Source organism: Haliotis cracherodii, unplaced genomic scaffold (genome assembly GCF_022045235.1).
Source record: "Haliotis cracherodii isolate W230 unplaced genomic scaffold, xgHalCrac1.p SCAF_12, whole genome shotgun sequence".
NCBI classification, from domain to species: Eukaryota; Metazoa; Mollusca; class Gastropoda; order Lepetellida; family Haliotidae; genus Haliotis; species Haliotis cracherodii.
This window is the reverse complement of record NW_027266267.1, coordinates 22,270,290-22,294,734: the sequence shown is the minus strand read 5'-3', so window position 1 is coordinate 22,294,734 and position 24,445 is coordinate 22,270,290. Positions and strand designations below refer to the sequence as shown.

Below are 24,445 nucleotides of genomic sequence, written 5' to 3'. Positions count from 1 at the left end.
TTTGGACAAGCATGGATTGCTAACTGAGATCTTTATGAGTCACTTAAGAAGTTTAATTGGAACATCCCACACATGGCAACATATTCAGAGAAGTGTTTGTTATTTTTAGAGAACATAAAAATCTGCAATGATATTTCATGTGACAGTTTTCTTGCGATCTGCAACTAGCAAAAAGCACTGGCCTAATGGAAAAATATCCCTCATACTTTCCAATCACCCAAGCCTCCACCCCTAGGATAGAATGAATGAGTTGTCACTTAGTCTAAGAAATACCCTTCATTGGCTCTGTTGTCACTTTGAATGTCTGCTAGTGGGCCACAAGATAGATACATTACGTGATGGGACACAGATGTAGGTGAATCAATCACTTTTCTAGATATCTTTACATTTTGAGTTATGGAGAACCGATAGTTAGTAGCATGCAAAGAAGAAAACATAATCCGCAAAACATCTATGCAGAACTTTTGGAATCTTAAGATTATTTTTTTAGGGAAAAAAACTGTACTAGTAGTAGTAATTGGTAATTATAATAATTTCTTCACTGCTTTCTTGCCCTGCTCACGCTGCCACTTGTCAATACGAGCAGATGAGTGGATTTTTCAAGGCCTGACCAATATAGAAAACCTGCAGCATTAACTTTTATTGTGACTGTTGTTGACAAGCTGACTCATTTTCCATATGACTATCTAATTACCTGTTCTGTAAACCCTGAAAAAAACCCAGAATTATAGTTGTGATTATTATAAACATATATGTATGTTTGAAATTGGCAGCGAGCAGTGAGGGCACTTGGAGTTTGTTATAGCCATCCCATCATCATTTTATCCGTGCCACCCATGAAGATCCGAGGCAGAGTCAGTCTTCAGCAACCCATGCTTGCTGAAAAAGGCGACTTTGCTTGTTGTAAGAGGCGACTAACAGGATTGGGTGGTCAGGCTCGCTGACTTGGTTGATGAATGTCATTGTATCCCAATTGCGTGGATCGATGCACTGGATTGTCTGGTCCAGACTTATTTACAGAACACATCATAGAGCTAGAACATTGCTGAGTGTGCATTAAACAAGAAACAAACAAATTTAACCGTGCATTTGGCACGTTTGTATATATACATTTCGGACCAATAATAACTGCACAGACTTCTTATTTATTCATTAGGGCTGTAACGATTCACCAATACCTACAATGTCATCGATACTTAGGTGCACAATACTTCAATCGGAAGTGTGTGAGATCGCAATGTGCTATAAACAGAACAGGAACTACCGTATTCGACGTAATAAGCGCCCTGGGTGCTCTCAAAACGAAAATGAACCCTATTTAGCTCTGTCTTTTGTTATGAATGATTTAATATGTTGCAGGTGTGTGTAAGATGTCAGACAAGGATATCCCTCACAAGCTACACACATGGCTGACACAGGAGATGCACTTCGCCCCACCCCCGGGAACTAATCTACCTTCACCGGATGAAATCAAAGGGTACATAACTCTCCATACCTCAGATTATACCAGCTGCTCACAGACTCAATTGTCTCCCTTTTTTTTAATATTTCAAAACAAAGTCGCAACAAATATACTTTTTACCTCAAAGCAAAGCAAAATGTTTTTTCCGTGCACCAAAAACTGACAAGGGGAAACCTAGATGGTTACAGACAAGCTGACTCTGTTTGAAATATATGCTTACCGTATTCAACGTAATAAGCGCCCCGCTCCAATAAGGGCCTATGGCGATATTTGCTAATATATTGGCCAGTGAACAATCCCAATTAGCACCCCTTCCGATTGATCAATGTACAGAAGGCTTATTTATTTCGTGTATAATACGCAATCATGTGTTATATGCACCCTTCATTATGGGCTATTGGATTCTGGAAAAATATATCTGTCGTACATAAACATTTTAGGCTGTCAGCATAAACCACGAAATTTATCTTCCAACTCAGTTTTTTTCACTCAAATACTATTCCAATAAGAGCCCCCGATTTCTAATTTTGAGAATGCCCTGGGCGCTTATGTCGAATACGGTATATGAATATCGCCATTGTTTTGTTCAACATTAAAAATTTATAATGTACTTTATTTGCTGGTCCACAGGGACTGACATGAATTACCGGTACAAACCTAAATTTACCTATGAAAAACTGGTAATTACCATTTAACGGGATCACTGCCTATTCTTTTCATAAGAGGCAGCTATGCTTGTCATAACTGGCAACTGTGCTTGTCCTAAGAGGGGACTATGCTTGTCATAACAGGCAACTATGCTTGTCATAAGAGGCAACTATGCTTGTCAGAAGACTAAGAGGCAACTCACGGGATTAGGTGGTCAGGCTCGCTGGTTGTCATAAGAGGGGATTATGCTTGTCGTAAGTGGCGACTATGCTTGTCATAAGACTAAGAGGCAACTCACGGGATCGAGTGGTCTGGCTCGCTGACTTGGTAGAAGCATGTCATCGTATCCTGATTGCGTGATAGATGCTCATGATGTCAATCACTGGATTGTCTGGTCCACACTCAATTACTAACAGACCTGTAGGGATTCCAGGTTAGAACAGCTCCATAGCAACCCATGCTCGTCACAAGGGGTGTCAAATGGATCAGGTGGTCAGTTTCGGTTACTTGGTTGAATCGATTATTTCCAGGCTGCTGTTGTTTAGCTGGAATATTACTGAGTGCAGCGTTAACAACAAACAAACACAAACTTCACTCCAATGTTTTATGCCAAACAGTTTGCATGCCTGTTTATATATTTTAATGATTCATACTTTGCATTAGGCATTTGTTAAGTGTGTACATTTATTACTTTTGTGAAAGGGTCGGTCTGGTAGCCTTGTGGTTAAAGCGTTCACTCGTCACGCCGAAGACCCATGTTCGATTCCCACCATGGGTACAATGTGTGAAACCCATTTCTGGTGTCCCCCGCCGTGACATTGCTGGAATATTGCTAAAAGCGGCGAAAAGCCATACTCATTCACTCACTAATTTTGTGAACGAACATTTATCAATAACCACCTGTTCCAATACGCAGGCCTCAAAGTTTAAATTTTTACCAAGTAGCCATAGTGGTCAATCAAGAAGTCAAACCAATAGTGTAGGTAGCCAAAAAGATTTGAAATTATCTTTGATCAAATAACTATTATATGTACAAGTCATAGCACTACTCTTGGAATTGTATATTAGTGGAAACTGTACTTGAGTTTTGTTATTTGTGACTCGAACAATGATGCAATTTATGTTACTAGATTATATAGGTATATCCTTGCTTATCAAAAAAACTATTAACTAATGTAAAATACTAATTACATTAATATTGATGTATTTCGGTTCATTGTTGGGTTTTGGAGGAATTATTTGCGGGTGCAAGTAGTAGCAGACGTGTTTATTTTTGTGTCTACAGATGTGTAGCAATACAAGTTAGTCGCCACAAGATATTTTTCAAGGTAGTCATTCGTCTTCCTCTGAATTTTAGACAGTAGACAAATTGAAATTTAGGTCGCATTGGCGACCATTTTAGCCGCCACCTTGAGGCCTGATACCTCAAACATAGGTTGCTGGGGACCTATATTCTACCCAGAAGCATTTAGTCATGCCCCATACGGACTTCTGATATCCAGAAACCTCGGTTCCCGGACGATTTTCATTCAAAATGAAATAATTACTAAATAAATTTACCCGTATATATTGAAATTCGGTTTCCGGAACCGGATGGTCATTTTCATACACAAACACTGAAATGCACACAAAATTGTCTCACTTACCCGGACAATACACTTCCGCTGGTGGTAATCCTTTGATTCGTGAGAAGTCAATTAACCAAGTGACACTGAGTTGCGTTTGAGACAAGCTTGTTTATTGTACATGTAATCCCATTTGATAAATATGGCGTCTGTGGAGGTCAGAGGTCAAAGTTGTGACTTCAAACTGTGAGTATGGCCTGTCACACAAGGAAGCTTGTGCTTGTATAGAGACCTTGATTACATATTACAAAAACACAGGCGATCTGGACAATTTGGAATCATTATTTGAAATTCAAACCTCAAAATGTGGTAAAGTTCAAACTTCCATGACAGACTTTTTGAAACGTGTACGTCTTGAATAAAGATTGAGTGTATCTGTTTGCTCTGTCATCTGTCATGAGTTGCATAATTGAAGGGAAGTTACTCTTCCAGTAAGAAGCTGGTTTCAGTTATACGGAAATTCGTTTATACGGACGAATTTTGAAATGACGCAAGTGTCCTAATAAACGAGGCACGACTGTACATGATTTCGTCACCTCTTACTGACACCACAAGCATAGGTTGGCGACCTAGGTTCCAATAGGAATCCCCTCAAACTGTTGGGGAACAGATTTTCAAATAACCCTGTCCTAACTGATAGGTTGATAATATTTTTCAGGATCTGTCGGGGGTCGACAGTGGATGTGTGGAAGTTCATCCTCAGCCGTGTCCACTCAGTGCAGTAAGTCCTTCAATTATCTCACACTGGAGAGTTGTGTACCTTACCCGTACTGGATCCTGTGTTACTGGCTTTGCACATGATCTTCTCCCAAACTCAGTGATGTTACTGAAATACTGTTGCAATTGGCATTTCACCTCACTCCACGCGCACTCACTAACCCATACCCATATACTTCTCCACTCACACCCCCCCCCCCCCCTCTCACACACACATTCACACACATCCACCCACACTCACATACCCCAGCCATGCTTACACTCACCATGATCACCCCACATTCACACACAAACACACACTCACATAACCCACCCCCATTCACCCACTCACTCACTCACACACTCACTCACACACACACACACACAATCACACGCTCTCACTCACATACACACACACACCCACACAAAAACAGACACACACAAAAAAAACACACTCACACAAAAACACGCAAAACACACACATACCCCACCCCCTCTCACCCATTCACTCACTCACTCACACACACACACACACACACACTCCCTCACTAACACACACACACACATTCACTCACATACACTTACACTCACACACACACACACTCACTCACTCACACACACATTCTCACACACACACACACACTCTCACTCACCCACTCACCCTCTCACTCACTCACACACACACACACATTCAAACTGCTATGGCATCCAATCCTCAACAGGTTGTTTCTTGGTTACAGGACAGTGAAGAAAGTGAAAGGAAATCTGGCTCTGTATCCTAATGCAGTTGTTCGTCCATGAAGTAAGTCTGGTAAAAACTGCAGACTGTCAGCCAGGTAATGACAAGAGTCCACAATAGCTCTGTCAGAGTTTCAATCAGATCAAATGCAGCCAATATTTTATGTGGTCATCATGCTGCTTAACACAGTCGCCAAACTGCATCGAAAAGATGACCACACGCAACTCAAAGTTATTTAAAGCCATCTTGTCCTATAGATGGGTGTTCAGATCTTCACACACAGAGATATTTTAACAGAATTACTTTCAATCAGGGGCTGTTACTGTTAAAAGCGGCATTAAACCCAACTCACTCACTCACTCTTATTACTCGTACTTGAGAGAGAGAAAAACTTTAATGGTACACATGCCCTGGGTCTAGTAAACATTTTAGGAATATTTTAACCGCTATGACTTAAACATCACTCTTGACCACCTCCATGGTCTAGTGGTACAGCGTCCGCCTGGAGAGCGTTAAAAGATGGTACTTGTTGTTACCCTGTCTGGCGCTCGGCATTAAGGGGCAACAAGGACTGGTCGGCTCGGAGTCAGTATACTGTGTCTAAGTGGGATATTCATGTTAAACTGCGGCATGGTATCTCAGTGAGCTAACACTATAAATCGGCATCAGTCCGGACTAGTACAAGCAGCCACACACACACACACACACACACACACACACACACACACACACACACGTACATGAACGTCGCTATATAAGTGCAATAATCTTGGACGCGACGTTAAACCCAATTTCACCTCACCTCACCTTAAACATCACTCTTAGTTTGTGATGTCCGTCATCACTTGTTGCCACCTTAACCATGCACTCAGTCGCAACCAGAAGAACTCCTCGGACAGCCGAACTTCACACAGTGATGAGCAGGAGGCCCTAGCAGAGCGACGAGTTCAGCTGACAAGGGAGGTAACCCAGTGTCTCTCCGACATCAGTCATATAGAGAAGGATCTGAAGAGACTTGAAAGAGAGACGACACAAACAGGTCTGTGTGAAGCATGATTCACGGGGTATAGTTGACTTACATTTAGTCAATGAAATGAAAATAGATTTAGGGTTAAATTGGCATCAGCATGATTAGCAGCCCTGTGAAAGGGGGACTTCTTTGTTGTAGTATGACCCATGCTTGTGATTGTTATAAGGATTATTTAAAGATAATTTACATTAGGTCTTACTTTTCCATTGGCTTCTAGGGGTGGTCGGGTAGCCTAGTGGTTAAAGCGTTCGTCACGCCGAAGACCCGGGTTCAATTCCCGACATGGATACAATGTGTGAAGCCCATTTCTGGTGTCTTCCATCGTGATATTGCTGGAATATTGCCAAAAGCGGCATAAAACCACACTCACTCACTCACTCACTCACTCACTCACTCACTCCATTGGCCTCTTTTATATGACCCTGGGGAGTTCTTTTGGCACAAGCCATGAAAGGTTCAAAGGTCAGGGTCATGAGATAGAAAAATCTGGGGTTACACATTCTGCAAGGTTATTTGCATAAAACTTGGTAAGTAACTTCTCTTGGATGGGAACTTGCCTTAAGAATAGTTTTGTCAAAGGTCAGAGTCTGGGTTAATTGTGTGATGGTTAGTGTCAGTGTTTGAGGTTAATTGTGTGATGGTTAGTGTCAGTGTCTGTGTTAATTGTGTGATGGTTAGTGTCAGTGTCTGAGGTTAATTGTGTGATGGTTAGTGTCAGAGTCTGAGGTTAATTGTGTGATGGTTAGTGTCAGTGTCTGAGGTTAATTGTGTGATGGTTAGTGTCAGTGTCTGAGGTTAATTGTGTGATGGTTAATGTCAGTGTCTGTGTTAATTGTGTGATGGTTAGTGTCAGTGTCTGAGGTTAATTGTGTGATGGTTAGTGTCAGAGTCTGAGGTTAATTGTGTGATGGTTAGTGTCAGTGTCTGAGGTTAATTGTGTGATGGTTAGTGTCAGAGTCTGGGTTAATTGTGTGATGGTTAGTGTCAGTGTCTGAGGTTAATTGTGTGATGGTTAGTGTCAGTGTCTGGGTTAATTGTGTGATGGTTAGTGTCAGAGTCTGAGGTTAATTGTGTGATGGTTAGTGTCAGTGGCTGAGGTTGATTGTGTGATGGTTAGTGTCAGTGTCTGAGGTTAATTGTGTGATGGTTAGTGTCAGTGTCTGTGTTAATTGTGTGATGGTTAGTGTCAGTGTCTGAGGTTAATTGTGTGATGGTTAGTGTCAGTGTCTGAGGTTAATTGTGTGATGGTTAGTGTCAGTGTCTGAGGTTAATTGTGTGATGGTTAGTGTCAGTGTCTGTGTTAATTGTGTGATGGTTAGTGTCAGTGTCTGAGGTTAAATGTGTGATGGTTAGTGTCAGAGTCTGAGGTTAATTGTGTGATGGTTAGTGTCAGTGTCTGAGGTTAATTGTGTGATGGTTAGTGTCAGTGTCTGAGGTTAATTGTGTGATGGTTAGTGTCAGTGTCTGAGGTTAATTGTGTGATGGTTAGTGTCAGTGTCTGTGTTAATTGTGTGATGGTTAGTGTCAGTGTCTGAGGTTAATTGTGTGATGGTTAGTGTCAGTGTCTGAGGTTAATTGTGTGATGGTTAGTGTCAGTGTCTGAGGTTAATTGTGTGATGGTTAGTGTCAGTGTCTGTGTTAATTGTGTGATGGTTAGTGTCAGTGTCTGAGGTTAATTGTGTGATGGTTAGTGTCAGAGTCTGAGGTTAATTGTGTGATGGTTAGTGTCAATGTCTGAGGTTAATTGTGTGATGGTTAGTGTCAGAGTCTGGGTTAATTGTGTGATGGTTAGTGTCAGTGTCTGGGTTAATTGTGTGATGGTTAGTGTCAGAGTCTGAGGTTAATTGTGTGATGGTTAGTGTCAGTGTCTGTGTTAATTGTGTGATGGTTAGTGTCAGTGTCTGAGGTTAATTGTGTGATGGTTAGTGTCAGAGTCTGAGGTTAATTGTGTGATGGTTAGTGTCAGTGTCTGAGGTTAATTGTGTGATGGTTAGTGTCAGTGTCTGTGTTAATTGTGTGATGGTTAGTGTCAGTGTCTGAGGTTAAATGTGTGATGGTTAGTGTCAGAGTCTGAGGTTAATTGTGTGATGGTTAGTGTCAGAGTCTGAGGTTAATTGTGTGATGGTTAGTGTCAGAGTCTGAGGTTAATTGTGTGATGGTTAGTGTCAGAGTCTGAGGTTAATTGTGTGATGGTTAGTGTCAGTGTCTGAGGTTAATTGTGTGATGGTTAGTGTCAGTGTCTGAGGTTAATTGTGTGATGGTTAGTGTCAGTGTCTGAGGTTAATTGTGTGATGGTTAGTGTCAGTGTCTATGTTAATTGTGTGATGGTTAGTGTCAGAGTCTGGGTTAATTGTGTGATGGTTAGTGTCAGAGTCTGGGTTAATTGTGTGATGGTTAGTGTCAGTGTTTGAGGCACATTTTTCTCTGCAGGCATTGAAATTTATGTTTTCATGTTTCTTAAAAAATACTACCACATCAATATTCAATTGTATTTATTATGTCAAAGGTCAATGTCACCGTTGAGGCTGTTGTGAATATGACCAAGATGTTTTACACTAGTGGATGTCCTACAATGGAATTATAGAGATGCCAATCTTAACGATTTTGGCGTAAGCTATGCGTGCTGGGGACCTCGTGTGCAGGAGACCTGTTACCATGGAGACTTCGTGTGCAAGAGACCTCTTATGCTGGGGACCTCGTGTGCAGGAGACCTGTTACACTGGAGACCTTGTGTGCAGGAGACCTGTTATGCTGGAGACCTTGTGTGAAGGAGACCTGTTACGCTGGAGACCTCGTGTGCAGGAGACCTTTTATGCTGGGGACCTCGTGTGCAGGAGACCTGTTACCCTGGGGATGTATGGTTCACAGTAATCAGCTTCATGACTCAATACTAGCCAACCATTTGTTTAATTAAGGACTGAAAGAAATAGTTGACCAGTCATGAGTGACAACTGTTAACTGTAAATAAATAATTGATTTCTTTTGACTTGCCTTCTGTGAATAATATCTGGACATGATATATATTCACTTTGAACAATGCCATTGCCTGCATATCATTTATCTTGATGACTCCACTGGGCTAATGTTGCTTGTTTGATAAGTAGATCCCAATTGCGTAGATCGATGCTCATGATGTCAATCACTGGATTGTCTGGTCCAGACTCGATTATTTACAGACTGCCGTCATATAGCTGGAATATTGCTGTGTACGGCGTTAAACAACAAACAAACAAACAAACAAAACAAAACAAAGATACTGTTTCATGCTGTACATATTGACATACCTGAATGTCAAGGACACCCTCCGTGGTCTAGTGGTAGAGCGTCCACCCGGAGAGCAGAAGGTCCGGGTTCGATCCCCGACCGCGTCATACCAAAAGACGTTAAAAGATGGTACTTGTTGTTACCCTGTCTGGCGCTCGGCATTAAGGGGCTAAATCAAGGACTGGTCGGCTCTGAGTCAGTATACTGTGTCTGAGTTGGGTATGCATGTTAAACTGCGGCATGGTATCTCAGTGGGCTAGCACTATAAATCAGCATCACTTTCGGACTAGTACAAGCAGCCACACACACACACACACACACACACACACACACACACACCCACATACACATACACATGCATGCACGTCGCTATATAAGTGCAATTATCTTGGACGCGACGTTAAACCCCACTTCACCTCACCTCACCTGAACGTCCAGCCCCGATGTGTTGAACAGAAAGGAACTACCGCAGTGGATGTGAAGACCTGAGGAACAAGCAGAGGCGGACTGGGCTGCTCCATGTGTACAGCAAACACAAGAAGGAGAATGTCGCAGAGTATCAGGAGTTCAAACACAGACTGGAGGCCCGGGTGCAGTCTCTGGTGAACAAGTCTAGGTGGGTGTAGCAGAGTATCAGGAGTTCAAACACAGACTGGAGGCCCGGGTGCAGTCTCTGGTGAACAAGTCTAGGTGTGTGTAGCAGAGTATCAGGAGTTTAAACACAGACTGGAGGCCCGGGTGCAGTCTCTGGTGAACAAGTCTAGGTGGGTGTAGCAGAGTATCAGGAGTTCAAACACAGACTGGAGGCCCGGGTGCAGTCTCCGGTGAACAAGTCTAGGTGGGTGTAACTGATAGAGTACTGGGAGTTCAAACACAGACTGGAGGCCCGGGTGCAGTCTCTGGTGAACAAGTCCAGGTGGGTGTAACTGAGTATCAGGAGTTCAAACACAGACTGGAGGCCCGGGTGCAGTCTCTGGTGAACAAGTCTAGGTGGGTGTAACTGATAGAGTACTGGGAGTTCAAACACAGACTGGAGGCCCGGGTGCAGTCTCTGGTGAACAAGTCTAGGTGGGTGTAGCAGAGTATCAGGAGTTCAAACACAGACTGGAGGCCCGGGTGCAGTCTCTGGTGAACAAGTCTAGGTGGGTGTCGCAGAGTATCAGGAGTTCAAACACAGACTGGAGGCCCGTGTGCAGTCTCAGGTGAACAAGTCTAGGTGGGTGTAGCAGAGTATCAGGAGTTCAAACACAGACTGGAGGCCCGGGTGCAGTCTCTGGTGAACAAGTCTAGGTGGGTGTAGCAGAGTATCAGGAGTTCAAACACAGACTGGAGGCCCGGGTGCAGTCTCTGGTGAACAAGTCTAGGTGGGTGTAGCAGAGTATCAGGAGTTTAAACACAGACTGGAGGCCCGGATGCAGTCTCTGGTGAACAAGTCTAGGTGGGTGTAGCAGAGTATCAGGAGTTCAAACACAGACTGGAGGCCCGGATGCAGTCTCTGGTGAACAAGTCTAGGTGGGTGTAGCAGAGTATCAGGAGTTCAAACACAGACTGGAGGCCCGGGTGCAGTCTCTGGTGAACAAGTCTAGGTGGGTGTAGCAGAGTATCAGGAGTTCAAACACAGACTGGAGGCCCGGGTGCAGTCTCTGGTGAACAAGTCCAGGTGGGTGTAGTTGATAGATAATAGAGTACTGGGAGTTTAAGCACAGTCTGTACTGACCCATGACCTTGTTATTCCCTACAGCCTTACAGACACATGACTTTGTTATTCCCTACATTGTGTACTGACACATGACCTTGTTATTCCCTACAGCCTGTACAGACACATGACCTTGGTATTCCCTACAGTCTGTACTGACACATGACCTTGTTATTCCCTACATTGTGTACTGACACATGACCTTGTTATTCCCTACAGCCTTACAGACACATGACCTTGTTATTCCCTACATTGTGTACTGACACATGACCTTGTTATTCCCTACATTGTGTACTGACACATGACCTTGTTATTCCCTACATTGTGTACTGACACATGACCTTGTTATTCCCTACATTGTGTACTGACACATGACCTTGTTATTCCCTACATTGTGTTCTGACAGATGACCTTGTTATTCCCTAAATTGTGTACTGACACATGACCTTGTTATTCCCTACATTGTGTACTGACACATGACCTTGTTATTCCCTACATTGTGTACTGACACATGACCTTGTTATTCCCAACAGTCTGTACTGACACATGACCTTGTTATTCCCTACATTGTGTACTGACACATGACCTTGTTATTCCCTACAGTCTGTACTGACAGATGACCTTGTTATTCCCTACAGTCTGTACTGACACATGACCTTGTTATTCCCTACAGTCTGTAATGACACATGACCTTGTTATTCCCTACAGCCTGACACATGACCTTGTAATTCCCTACAGCCTTACAGACACATGACCTTGTTATTCCCTACAGCCTGACACATGACCTTGTAATTCCCTACAGCCTTACAGACACATGACCTTGTTATTCCCTACAGCCTAACAGACACATGACCTTGTTATTACCTACAATCTGTACAGACACATGACCTTGTTATTACCTACATTGTGTACTTACACATGACCTTGTTATTCCCTACAGTCTGTATTGACACATGAACTTGTTATTCCCTACAGTCTGTACTGACACATGACCTTGTTATTCCCTACAGTCTGTACTGACACATGACCTTGTTATTCCCTACAGCCTTACAGACACATGACCTTGTTATTCCCTACAGTCTGACACATGACCTTGTTATTCCCTACAGTCTGTACTGACGCATGACCTTGTTATTCCCTACAGCCTGTACTGACACATGACCTTGTTATTCCCTACAGTCTGTACTGACACATGACCTTGTTATTCCCTACAGCCTTACAGACACATGACCTTGTTATTCCCTACAGCCTTACAGACACATGACCTTGTAATTCCCTACAGTCTGTACTGACACATGACCTTGTTATTCCCTACAGCCTTACAGACACATGACCTTGTTATTCCCTACAGTCTGTACAGACACATGACCTTGTTATTCCCTACAGCCTTACAGACACATGACCTTGTTATTCCCTACAGTCTGTACTGACACATGACCTTGTTATTCCCTACAGCCTTACAGACACATGACCTTGTTATTCCCTACATTGTGTACTGACACATGACCTTGTTATTTCCCCTTTTCAGTGAATCCGGAGTGTTCCTGGCTGGAGGCAGCAATGGTGGAGACAGTGGACTTGAGGCTGTCAGCTGTGTGAGATGATCTACTTATTGATACTACAAGCTATATTCTACTGACATATACATGCCATATTCTACTGACAGATGCATGCCATATTCTACTGACAGATGCATGCCATATTCTACTGACAGATGCATGCCATATTCTACTGACAGATACATTCCATATTCTACTGACAGATACATGCCATATTCTACTGACAGATACATGCCATATTCTACTGACAGATACATGCCATATTCTATTGACAGATACATGCCATATTCTACTGACAGATACATTCCATATTCTACTGACAGATGCATGCCATATTCTACTGACAGATACATGCCATATTCTACTGACAGATACATGCCATATTCTACTGACAGATACATGCCATATTCTACTGACAGATGCATGCCATATTCTACTGACAGATGCATGCCATATTCTACTGACAGATACATGCCATATTCTACTGACAGATACATGCCATATTCTACTGACAGATACATGCCATATTCTACTGACAGATGCATGCCATATTCTACTGACAGATACATGCCATATTCTACTGACAGATACATGCCATATTCTACTGACAGATACATGCCATATTCTACTGACAGATACATGCCATATTCTACTGACAGATACATACCATATTCTACTGACAGATGCATGCCATATTCTACGGACAGATACATACCATATTCTACTGACAGATACATGCCATATTCTACGGACAGATACATACCATATTCTACGGACAGATACATGCCATATTCTACAGACAGATACATGCCTTATTCTACTGATAGATGCATTTAGCCTAATGCCATATTCTTGGTCCTTGAGGTTACGTGACTTGTGGAAAATGTGTGCCAGTAGTTCCCATCTCTGTGTTTGTGTGACTGACCACCTCCATGGTCTAGTGGTAGAGCATCCGCCTGGAGAACGGAAGGTCCCAGGTCTAATCCCTGGCTCAGAGCTCGAGATTACTTTTTGAGCAATTAAATTTTAAATTGGGTTAAAACATTTTTCATTGGGTAACCAATATTTTCATCACTATTCGTATTCATCACTCCATTTAGTTTTTCCCAAAATGAGTAAGCATTTTAAGATTTTACAAAAATGAAATAATGTTTTAGATGTAATATAACGGGTCCAAATATAGGCTTGATTCGGAAAGTAAATTAGCATGTAATTGTGTTTTGGAAATTAGTTCCGTTGTACGCGTGCTGAAAAAGCTTCACTGGGTATTTACACATGCTGTTTTGAAACAATTGAATTTTCCAATTAATTACAAGTGTTGTTGTACGCAAGTTAATTGAAAGTAATTGGGTTTTGAATAGTTTTGGGGGGTATATTATGCAAATACGCAGCTTATCTGTAGCTCTGCTGGCCGCGTTAAAAGATGGTACTTGTTGTTACCCTGTCTGGCACTCTGCATTAAGGGGGTAAAACTGGTCGGTTCGGAGTCCGTATGCTGTGTCTGAGTAGGGTATTCATGTTAAACTGCAGCATGGTATCTCAGTGAGCTAGTACTATAAATCGGCATCAGTTCGGACTAGTACAAGCAGCCACACATGTATGTACGTCTCTTTATAAGTGTAATAATCCTTGACACGAAGTTAAACCCAATTTCACCTCACCTATTTGTGATACTACTGCAGCGGCAAGTACGAGAGACCTGCGGCAACATCGGCGCCTTTCTTCATGAGACTCTCCAGGGCAGCTTTGCTGGGGACAAGAGAGCCTTGTAAGTGTACACCATCTTCATCGAATGTTCGCTGTGCAGAGTTGCGTCCCTTGGGCACGCCAGAAACCTATGATTGTGGGTTCGAATCCCGGTTCGTCCCGTTTATGTTTCTAGGTTTGTCAGCACCATACCCATGCTAGTGGGTTTCACCAAAGTGGTAAACGTCTGAGACCTGCATCACTTCGGGCTTCCCTCCCACATTAAGCTGACACGCCGTGATATAATTGTAATACTGTTAAAAGTGGCGTTAAACCCAACTCACTCACTCATTGGATGTACTTGTAGTCAGGGTTGATCAGGCTAAACATGTTATGTTCTGTCTGCAGTGTTTTGATTTTTGTCTTGATTTTCAGTAATGAGAAAAAGCAAGGGCTGTGGACCCAGGTGGAGACAACTCTGTCGGACTTGACCGTCGGCCAGCTGGTCAGCAGTCTGGTGACCAACACCAACCTGTCTGCCCTGGCCCTCCGAGAGAAGACGCTTGCCATCAACATCAAGCAGGATGCAGAGAAACTCAGGTGGGTTGCAGCTGCTGCTGAATGATGATGATGATGATGATGATGATGATGATGACACATTTTCCGAAAAGTTCTGGGTGGGTTTGACTAGGAATCACTTCCTGGGAGAATTCCCATTCGCCGTCTGGGCTGCTTGTAGAGGGGGCAAGGTCCCTGAGCTGATGATGAGCCTAACCAGCCTGTCTGAATAATAATAATAATGATAATAATAATAATAATAATAATACACATTTTCCGAAAGGTTCTGGGTGGGTTGATTAGGCACTGCTTCCTGGGAGAAGTCCCATTCGCTGTCTGGGCTGCGTGTAGCTGATGACGGGCCTAACCAGCCTGTCTGTACCAGGATCACCCAAACCCTCTTTGCTGCATTTATTTTGATCTGTAAATAATAATAATAATAATGCATGCATTTATAGAGCACAGCAATTCACAAAATAAATATGCTCTGTGAGCTTTGGCAACTGTAAGTAGTGTGGAAACAGAAATGTCTTAAACTGATATTTGAAAGTGAAAATAGTGGCAGCAGATTTCATATTATCCGGCAGATTGTTCCACAGAGATGCTGCAGCGAGGATGTTATTTTTCCGAAAGAATAATTTTAACATGGCGACCGTGAAGAGATGTTATTGTTGTTGTTGTTGTTGTTGTAGTTGTTGTTGTTGTTGTTTTTAGAGCTCACTAAGGTAGGCAGGTGCAAGGTTGTTGTAACGCTTGTAGGCATTGATGAGAATCTTCCAGAAGACTCGCGCAGCAAGTGGCAGCCAATGGAGCTCCATCAGACGTTGAGAGACTTGATCAGACTTGGAAGATCTGAATATTATCCAAGCAGCTGCAATCATGACAATCTCCTTAAAATAAGATCTTAGTTCTGTGTACCGCTAAACAAAGATCTGAGGACACCCCATTATGGGTCACGTCGGACCGACCTTGCGCGAAATTTGACCGACCAATGGAATGACCACAAGAAGTCGACATTAGCCAATCAGCACTAATTTCAAATTGGCAACTACGCTTTGAAACATATTTTGACAAATTCTCGATTACAAAGTTGAAACCTGAACAAAAGAACATTCTAGAATGGCTAATAGATGGTCTAGATTGTATGGATTCAGTCGTTAAGCCCCTAGCTATCGTTCGGAATACCCTGTGTTAAAGTTTTTGAGGTTGCATGGTGAGAAATCACATTCTGACTGTCACTTTCATGAACTGGAATGTGACATTCTGATTGGTCCAATGAAAGGTCGTTCTGACGTGACCCCTAATTGGATGTCCTCCGATCATGATGGCCATAAGTCTGTTAATCTGCTCTTTGATTACATGACCGCCTCCGTGGTCTAGCGGTAGAACGTCTGACTGGAAAGCGGAAGGCTGGGGGTTTGAACCTGGGGCGCATCATAGCAAAAGACTTGTTGTTACCCTCCCTGGCACTCGACATTAAGGAGCTAAAACAAGGGGTATTCGTGTTAAACTGCGGCATGGTATCTCTGTGGGCTAGCTCTATAAAATCGGCATTAGCCGGAATAGTACAAGCAGCCACACACACACACACACATAGTGCATGCACGTCAGAATACAAGTGCAATAATCTAGACCACGCTAGACCCAATTTCACCTTACCTCTTTGGTTCCATTCACAAAGAGGCAGTTACCATGGTTACAAGAGTCAATTCTGGATATGATTATAGACCAGACAAGTTTTACTGCAGTTGATGTTGTGAGTTCTGGCCAAATGTTTCCCATATTTCTGAGATTTGCTGGGGACTGAATGACAGGGATCAGTGGTTGAAGCAACTTAACCGAACACTTTCACTAACCAGAAAACAGGATTTTACAGTCGGTCTGATATCTTTTTAATAAGGGGGCACGGGTGGCCCAGTCGTCTAAGGTGCCACGATTCGCAGAGTTGCGTCCCTTGGGCACGCCTGAAACCTATGATTGTGGGTTCGAATCCCGGTTCGCCCCGATTATGTTTCTAGGTTTGTCAGCACCATACCCGTGCTCGTGGGTTTCACCGAAGTGGTAAACATCTGAGACCTGCATCACTTCGGGCTTTCCTCCCACATTAGGCTTGTACGCCGTGATATAACTAGAATACAGTTAAAAGTGGCGTTAAACCCAACTCACTCACCATTTTGGTACAAAATATGATTAAATTTGGTATGTAAATAAGTATTAGTAAGATGTGAATCCCTATCGAATCATAACATGTTAGGACCTCCTTTATCATTGTTTATACATGTAAAATGCATGAAATTCTACGAGCTCTTGTTTAATTTGCACCACCTTCAGTTGTTGTGGTGAACTTGAAAACCGTTTAACCTTGTAAATGTCAATGTGTTTGATTCAGGTTCAAGTTTGAGAAAGTAGGTCAGCTGAAAGACATGTCCTCTTCGCAACCACTGCTGATGTCTGTCCACCAGCTGTTGGAGGTATGTGCGTAGTTCTCGATATTAAACCAAGCTTAAAACACATAGGGAACAGAGTTATGTCCTTTGCACGTACCAGGATGCTGTGATCATTCATATTCCAGGTTCACCCTGATTATATTCTTGAATCCGGGGTAGAACTGGTCTTCTGCAACGCATGCTTGCCGTAAAAGGTGACTGTGCTTGTCGTAAGAGGCGACTAATGGGATCGGGTGGTCAGGCTAGCTGACTTGGTTGAATGTCTTCGATCCCAGTTGCGTGGATCGATGCTCATGATATTAATCACTGGATTGTCTGGTCCAGACTCTATTATTTACAGACCATTGTCATAAAGCTGGAATATTGCTGAGTGCGGCGTTAAACAACAAACCAACCAAAATCTTGGTTTGTCAACACCCACATTTGTGGATCTCAGTAGAGTGGTCCTGTATTGTTCAATTATTGTGTTTCCTTCAAACAGGTTGCATGCCACAATACAGTGATTCCTTTATACCCCCGACATATATAGTTATACCAAGGTTCCGTCCGTCTGTCTGTCCGAAAACTTTGTCCCCGCGATTTCTTTTAAACTATTGAGTGGATTCATCTCAAACTTAGTACATATAATCTGTGTCATATGGAGGGGTGAAGTCAAAAGATAAAAGTTGTTTTAATTAGTTTTCCATTTTTTTATGAATTTTTCAAACCCTAACCCTATCCTAGGTATTTAATTTGTAACTACTGACACACTAGGCGGGTCGGGGGTATTAGTGAGCCACGCTCACTTTTGCACTTGTTTATTTTAGGATTACGGATTTTTCAGCCCAAAGTCCAGGGTTGGAGGAGGGAATTTATTTTTAATGCAGAATGCCTCTGGCATACTTTGTGAACATATTCTGTTCTCAAAAGACCACCATTTGTGACAATAAAGCCACTTGTAACAATACAAATTCTACCACTTACAACACGGACAATTGTCAAGGGAGGCTATTCATGTTCGGCTTCATAATCAACAAAGATTGATAATGCATCTCTTCACTGGTTTACGACGATAAATTCCTATTTTTTTTTATTAAAAGGTGATGATAACAAATAAAATAACTGACTATGCGGCTATCAGCGGGGGAAAAAAAATGGAAATCTGATATATATATTTTAACATTTTCTCAAAGATAATCCGAAAAATATAAAACGCCTGGCCTTAGAATGGTGCTTGTTGTTAGAGGCAACTTAATGGATCGGGTTGTCAGATTTGATGACTTGGTTGAAAGCGTGTCATTGTACCCCGATATTGTGGAGACCCGTGAAGATCCAAGTTAGTATAGGTCTTCAGCAACCCATGCTTGCTTTGAAAGGCAGCTATGCTTGTCGTAAGAGGCGACAAACGGGATCGGGTGGTCAGGCTCGCTGACTTGGTTGATGCATGTCATATGGCTGGAATATTGCTGAGTGCAGCATTAAACAACAAACAAACAGTAGTGTTGACAGTTGATTTGTTGTTTTCAATCACTGGATGGTCTGGTCTGGTCTGGTCTCCACTCACTCACCCCAATCAATCAATCAATCAATCAATCAATCAATCAATCAATCAATCAATCAATCAACCAACCAACCAACCAACCAACCAATCAACCAATCAATCAATCAATCAACCAATCAATCAATCAATCATTGTCTGTGTCCCAGGAGAGTCAGCTGAGTCACTTCCATGACTACATGATGACGGAGAAGTCTCTCAACCAGACCTTCAAACTACAGCAAGAATATAGCAACCTCCAGGAAAAGCTGAGGAAACTGCTGACGCGGACGTTCACCGACCGCGCCGGGGAGCTGCAGCTAGCACAGTCAGTATGGCATCTGCTCTGTTTGGATAATAATAAATACTGTATTTGACGTAATGAGCGCCCAGGGCGCTCTCAAAATTAGAAATTTGGGGCTCTTATTAGAATATAATTTTGGTATAAATTAAAAATTACCCGAAATGATACAAAAGAAAAGTCTGTGTGTATTATACACGACAGATATATTTTTCCAGAATTCAATTGCCCATAATTAAGGTTGCATATAACACACGAGAGCGTATTATACACGCATAAATAAGTCTTATGTACATTGATCAATCGGAAGAAGTGCTAATTGGGATTGTATACTAGCCAATATATTAGCAAATATCATGGGCGCTTATAAGAGCGGGGCGCTTATTACTTCGAATACAGTAACCTGGCTCCACTCACCAACACAGTTTCATGGTGATTCCTGGGACACAATGTTAGAAATAGCCACCCTATCAACTTACTGTACTTGGCTCAACTTGTTTTTTACCAATATTCATGAAGAGGTTGTCTTGCTCAAAGATCACTGATATTAGTTTTCTGATTGGATGAAATGTATTAATGGCATGCTCATGCGAAACGTCAAAATGAAAACAGATCAAATGAACTCTCGTTCAGAAGAATTGTTTTAATCCATTCTGGGTTTTTATCGATAGTATATAGCGTATTTGATGTAATAAGCGCCCAGGGCGCTCTCAAAATTTGAAATGGGGGCTCTTGTTAGAATATTATTTTGGTGGAATAAGATTGTAAATTTCGTGGTTTATGCTGACAGCCTGAAATGTTTATATTCGACAGATATATTTTTCCAGAAATTAATTGCCCATAATTAAGGGTGCATATAGCACACAGCTGCATATTTTACACAAATAAATAAGTCTTGTGTACATTAATCAAACGGAAGGGGTGCTTATTGGGATTGTTCACTAGACAATATATTAGCAAATCCATGGGCGCTTATTAGAGTGGGGCGCTTATTACGTCGAATATATATATATATATATTTATAAATTTAGTCAGCTACACCAAAAAGCGCTAATAACAATGACGAGTGAGGCATGGTTTATTTAACGATAAAAAGTCATGATATCATTTCTGGAGATTCAAACATACGCTTGCAATTTGATGACTGCGTAAATTGGACGGCACTATTTTCGAGAGGGTAGTGAATTGTTACTCCCCTTAGATGTAGCTGGGCAACTCAGATGAACACAGTGGCTAAATGATCGCATCCAAAAGTGGGTGAGAATTGTCAATCTGTAATGGGAGAAAATGTACAGATAATGGCTGTCAATTGGTTTGGTGTTTGTGAGAATATTCAAGAAATACCAAACTTAACCCCCTGTTCATAAATGAACTTGTCCAACATTGCCAAGTCACCATTTTTCGATACGGGTAAATATTATTAAAGCTGGTCGATTTTATCAACATTCTTAAGGAGGCTGTAAATACTGTTGACATCTCATATAAAATATAAGCGCTTCTCATTGTTTATCCTTCAACTCCCTCTCGTTGTTTATGTCTTCAATTATCGTGGGCATAATGTACCCTGGATTACTGAGGATGCTTTCACAGGACGGACATCTTCCCGAGGAAAGGGAGTTAACTGACTATGTAAGTCCAGTTTCCACCTCGCTGAACTAGGCTGGAATTTTGGAGTTATAGTTAGGCTCGACTAACAAGTCTATCCATAGTCCAATCAAAATCCCGACATCCGGTTCGTAAACTGCTGTGCAGGTTTCGGTCGATTGCAGGATTTGCAAAGCATCTGTACGGCCAGCTCGGCGTCAACAGATGTTTTTAAATGAAGGTGCTCACATCATTTGATGCACATTATTACAACTTAGCTCTTGATTATCAATCCGATCATCTTGACTGGGTGCCACCATTTTGTTTGAAGCAAATGCAAGTGACATGAGAAGTGGAATGTGATTTCTCAATAGGAGGGACATAGACAGGACATAACTCGTCATAGCCACTGGTAGCGCCACGATCGATCACAGAAATTCCAGCCAAGTTCGGCAAGGGTGGAAACTGGACTTTCAGTTACTGTAAATCCTGATATTAACGCGAGCGTGAATTAAATGCGAAAAATGCGAGTGGTCTTTGCTCGCATTATTAAACATCGCATTTATATCAACAATAAGACATTTTGGATAGCAGAATACCAACTTAGACATACGCTGAAAACAAACAACAAATCACTGTTTATTGAGCAGCACTTGTAACAAGTATATAAACAATGTCATTCAAACACTTATTACATCCTGTGAATTGTCACTGCTGGGGTCAAGACAAGCGTTCTACTCACTCATGTCATCACTGATCACACCTGCAAGTCCAGACAGACGCCACCCAACATGGTGTCTTTGCTCTTTGCGACTGCATCGAAGTCCAACACAAGCCAGCGCGCACGTATTGTTTAAGCTGAAGTACTCTACTCAGCGTTAATAAGTGGTGCTATTTGGTGTGTGATTGGATTAATGTAAGGTTGGATTAAGGTGAGGATTCTAAACCTGACAGAGGACATTTTGTTTAGATATCAATCCACTGATGCTTGAGAGGAGGGGGTGTCGCATTTTTGGCTGGGGGCCAGCGGTCGCATTCTTTTGAAGATGCATTAATTTCACGTTTTACAGTAATTCCCTTGCCTCAGGAAGATGCAGGGCGGGGAGCTGGAGCCACAATTTGGTTGAAGACCGGCTCAGGACACTGCACATGCTGAAGCACTTGTCACAGATGCATCGATGTACAGAGAGCTGTGAGACTGACTGTGAGTTAAATGCTAGTGTGTTGTTCCAGGAAGGTGATCGACGGTGAGCTGGAAGTGATGCGTGCCCGAGCCACCCTGTACTCCCTGCTGGACGTCAAGGACAGACTCCAGGAGAACATGGAATCTTCACAGAAAGCCAGGCAGAAGATGCACCTGGCGTACAAGAAAATACACGACTTCCAGCAGATAGCAGTGAGTAGAACCGAGCTGTTGCCGAATGGGGGCGGTCGGGTAGCCTAGTGGTTAAAGCGTTCGCTCGTCACGCCGAAGACCCGGGTTCGAATCCCGACATGGGTACAATGTGTGAAGCCCATTTCTGGTGTCCTCCGCCGTGATATTGCTGGAATATTGCTAAAAGCGGTGTAAAACCAAACTCACTCACTCACTCACTGTTGCCGAATGGTTTCCAGTACCCTGTGATTGTCTCCCCTTGGAGATTCAGGGGCAGAATAGATCCAAGTATCACATTCTTGAATGGATAACAATAATAATCATCATCATATTTATTATGCACCAAATCCATTCCCTAAAGGGTGCTCAAAGCACTGCAATATTACCTTGGTCAATGCATCAGCCTCTCAACGTGCCTCAGGCTCTAGTCGGTCAACAGCCACATTACTAGGGCTGGGACGAGTCCAAATTTACTACCTGGGTACCCACCACCCTGTTACCCGACCCTACCTGGGTACCCACCACCCTGTTACCCGACCCTACCTGGGTACCCACCACCCTGTTACCCGACCCTACCTGGGTACCCACCACCCTATTACCCGACCCTACCTGGGTACCCACCACCCTATTACCCGACCCTACCTGGGTACCCACCACCCTATTACCCGACCCTACCTGGGTACCCACCACCCTGTTACCCGACCCTACCTGGGTACCCACCACCCTATTACCCGACCCTACCTGGGTACCCACCACCCTATTACCCGACCCTACCTGGTACCCTTTGTAGATATTTAGAGATAGAGACAAACTGTCCGATTTTGAAATCAATCTGGTCATGCATACACTGAAGGCCACTGCATGTTTTATTTTTATTCAAACATATAAAAGTCAGAAGGAATGGATGCATTGTCAGAAAGAAATGGGAATATTTGTTTTAGTTTTAGATAATTTTTGTCATTAAACAATATATCACGTGACTAACCACGGGTCCGGGTAGTCCTGTGGGTACACGAGTCCTACTCAGGACCCACCTGACCCGAGTACCCCAGTACCCAAGTACCCGAGTTACGCATCCCAGCCCTACACATTACCATCTTATTCTACCAAGTACCCACTCACTGCTGGGTGACCAGAGGCCCAGGACAGGGGCAGGACCGACTCCCATTTAAGCTATGCTTGTCTCCCCATGGAGATATCTAGGTAGGCTAGGTTTAATGTGAGGATATGGTGATTATATGCTTCACTGTACAGCAAATTTGAAAAATGTTTAGAAAATTTTGCTTTGAAAACTTCCTTGTTTTATTTCTCTTGCTTGTCAAAGACACCACTGTTGTCAAACAGATTTGACAATATTAGTCACTGTTTTGCATGATCTAAGTTTTCATGATAAAATTGGAAAACTGTGGCATAAAACTACATTCATTGACATCAGTCAAAGATTTCTCACTCTGAATATATCTATTCCAGGACTCCAAGCAGAACCTGATTAGAGTTTTGAGCAAGCAGAACCTCAACGCTCAGTCTCGACTGACTGCTCAGCAGGCTGAGGTACGCAGTCATCATCACATGCCAACACTATCTTATCCCTACCGACTTTAACTTCCATCAACTTCCCTTTACTTCCTCCAGCTGTTCACATCAGTCGTCAGACTTTGTGAATTGGTTGTTTCTCTCACTCACTCACTTCACTCTCTTACTCACTCACTCACTCTCTTAATTGATCGCTAGCTTGCTTGCTCACTAACTCTTACTCACTCACTCACTTCACTCTCTTACTCACTCACTCACTCTCTTAATTGATCGCTAGCTTGCTTGCTCACTAACTCTTACTCACTCACTCACTTCACTCTCTTACTCACTCACTCACTCTCTTAATTGATCGCTAGCTTGCTTGCTCACTAACTCTTACTCACTCACTCACTTCACTCTCTTACTCACTCACTCACTCTCTTAATTGATCGCTAGCTTGCTTGCTCACTAACTCTTACTCACTCACTCACTTCACTCTCTTACTCACTCACTCACTCTCTTAATTGATCGCTAGCTTGCTTGCTCACTAACTCTTACTCACTCACTCACTTCACTCTCTTACTCACTCACTCACTCTCTTAATTGATCGCTAGCTTGCTTGCTCACTAACTCTTACTCACTCACTCACTTCACTCTCTTACTCACTCACTCTCTTAATTGATCGCTAGCTTGCTCGCTCACTAACTCTTACTCACTCACTCACTTCACTCTTTACTCACTCACTCA

The 24,445-nt window shown here is 42.6% G+C and overlaps 1 protein-coding gene across 1 annotated transcript in view; it reads left to right on the top strand.

The window, feature by feature from the left end:
- LOC139458264 (uncharacterized) overlaps positions 1–24,445 on the top strand; it is a 40,965-nt gene that overhangs the window by 816 nt on the left and 15,704 nt on the right. Inside the window, exons 2-13 of the mRNA XM_071239639.1 lie at positions 1,360–1,477; positions 4,394–4,456; positions 5,172–5,204; positions 6,043–6,209; positions 9,921–10,080; positions 12,689–12,755; positions 14,402–14,487; positions 14,841–15,005; positions 17,353–17,434; positions 19,097–19,254; positions 22,045–22,207; positions 23,657–23,737. Of these exons, the coding sequence (XP_071095740.1) occupies positions 1,371–1,477; positions 4,394–4,456; positions 5,172–5,204; positions 6,043–6,209; positions 9,921–10,080; positions 12,689–12,755; positions 14,402–14,487; positions 14,841–15,005; positions 17,353–17,434; positions 19,097–19,254; positions 22,045–22,207; positions 23,657–23,737 (1,332 nt within the window). The 5' untranslated portion in view covers positions 1,360–1,370. The remainder of the gene's footprint in view (positions 1–1,359; positions 1,478–4,393; positions 4,457–5,171; positions 5,205–6,042; positions 6,210–9,920; positions 10,081–12,688; positions 12,756–14,401; positions 14,488–14,840; positions 15,006–17,352; positions 17,435–19,096; positions 19,255–22,044; positions 22,208–23,656; positions 23,738–24,445) is intronic.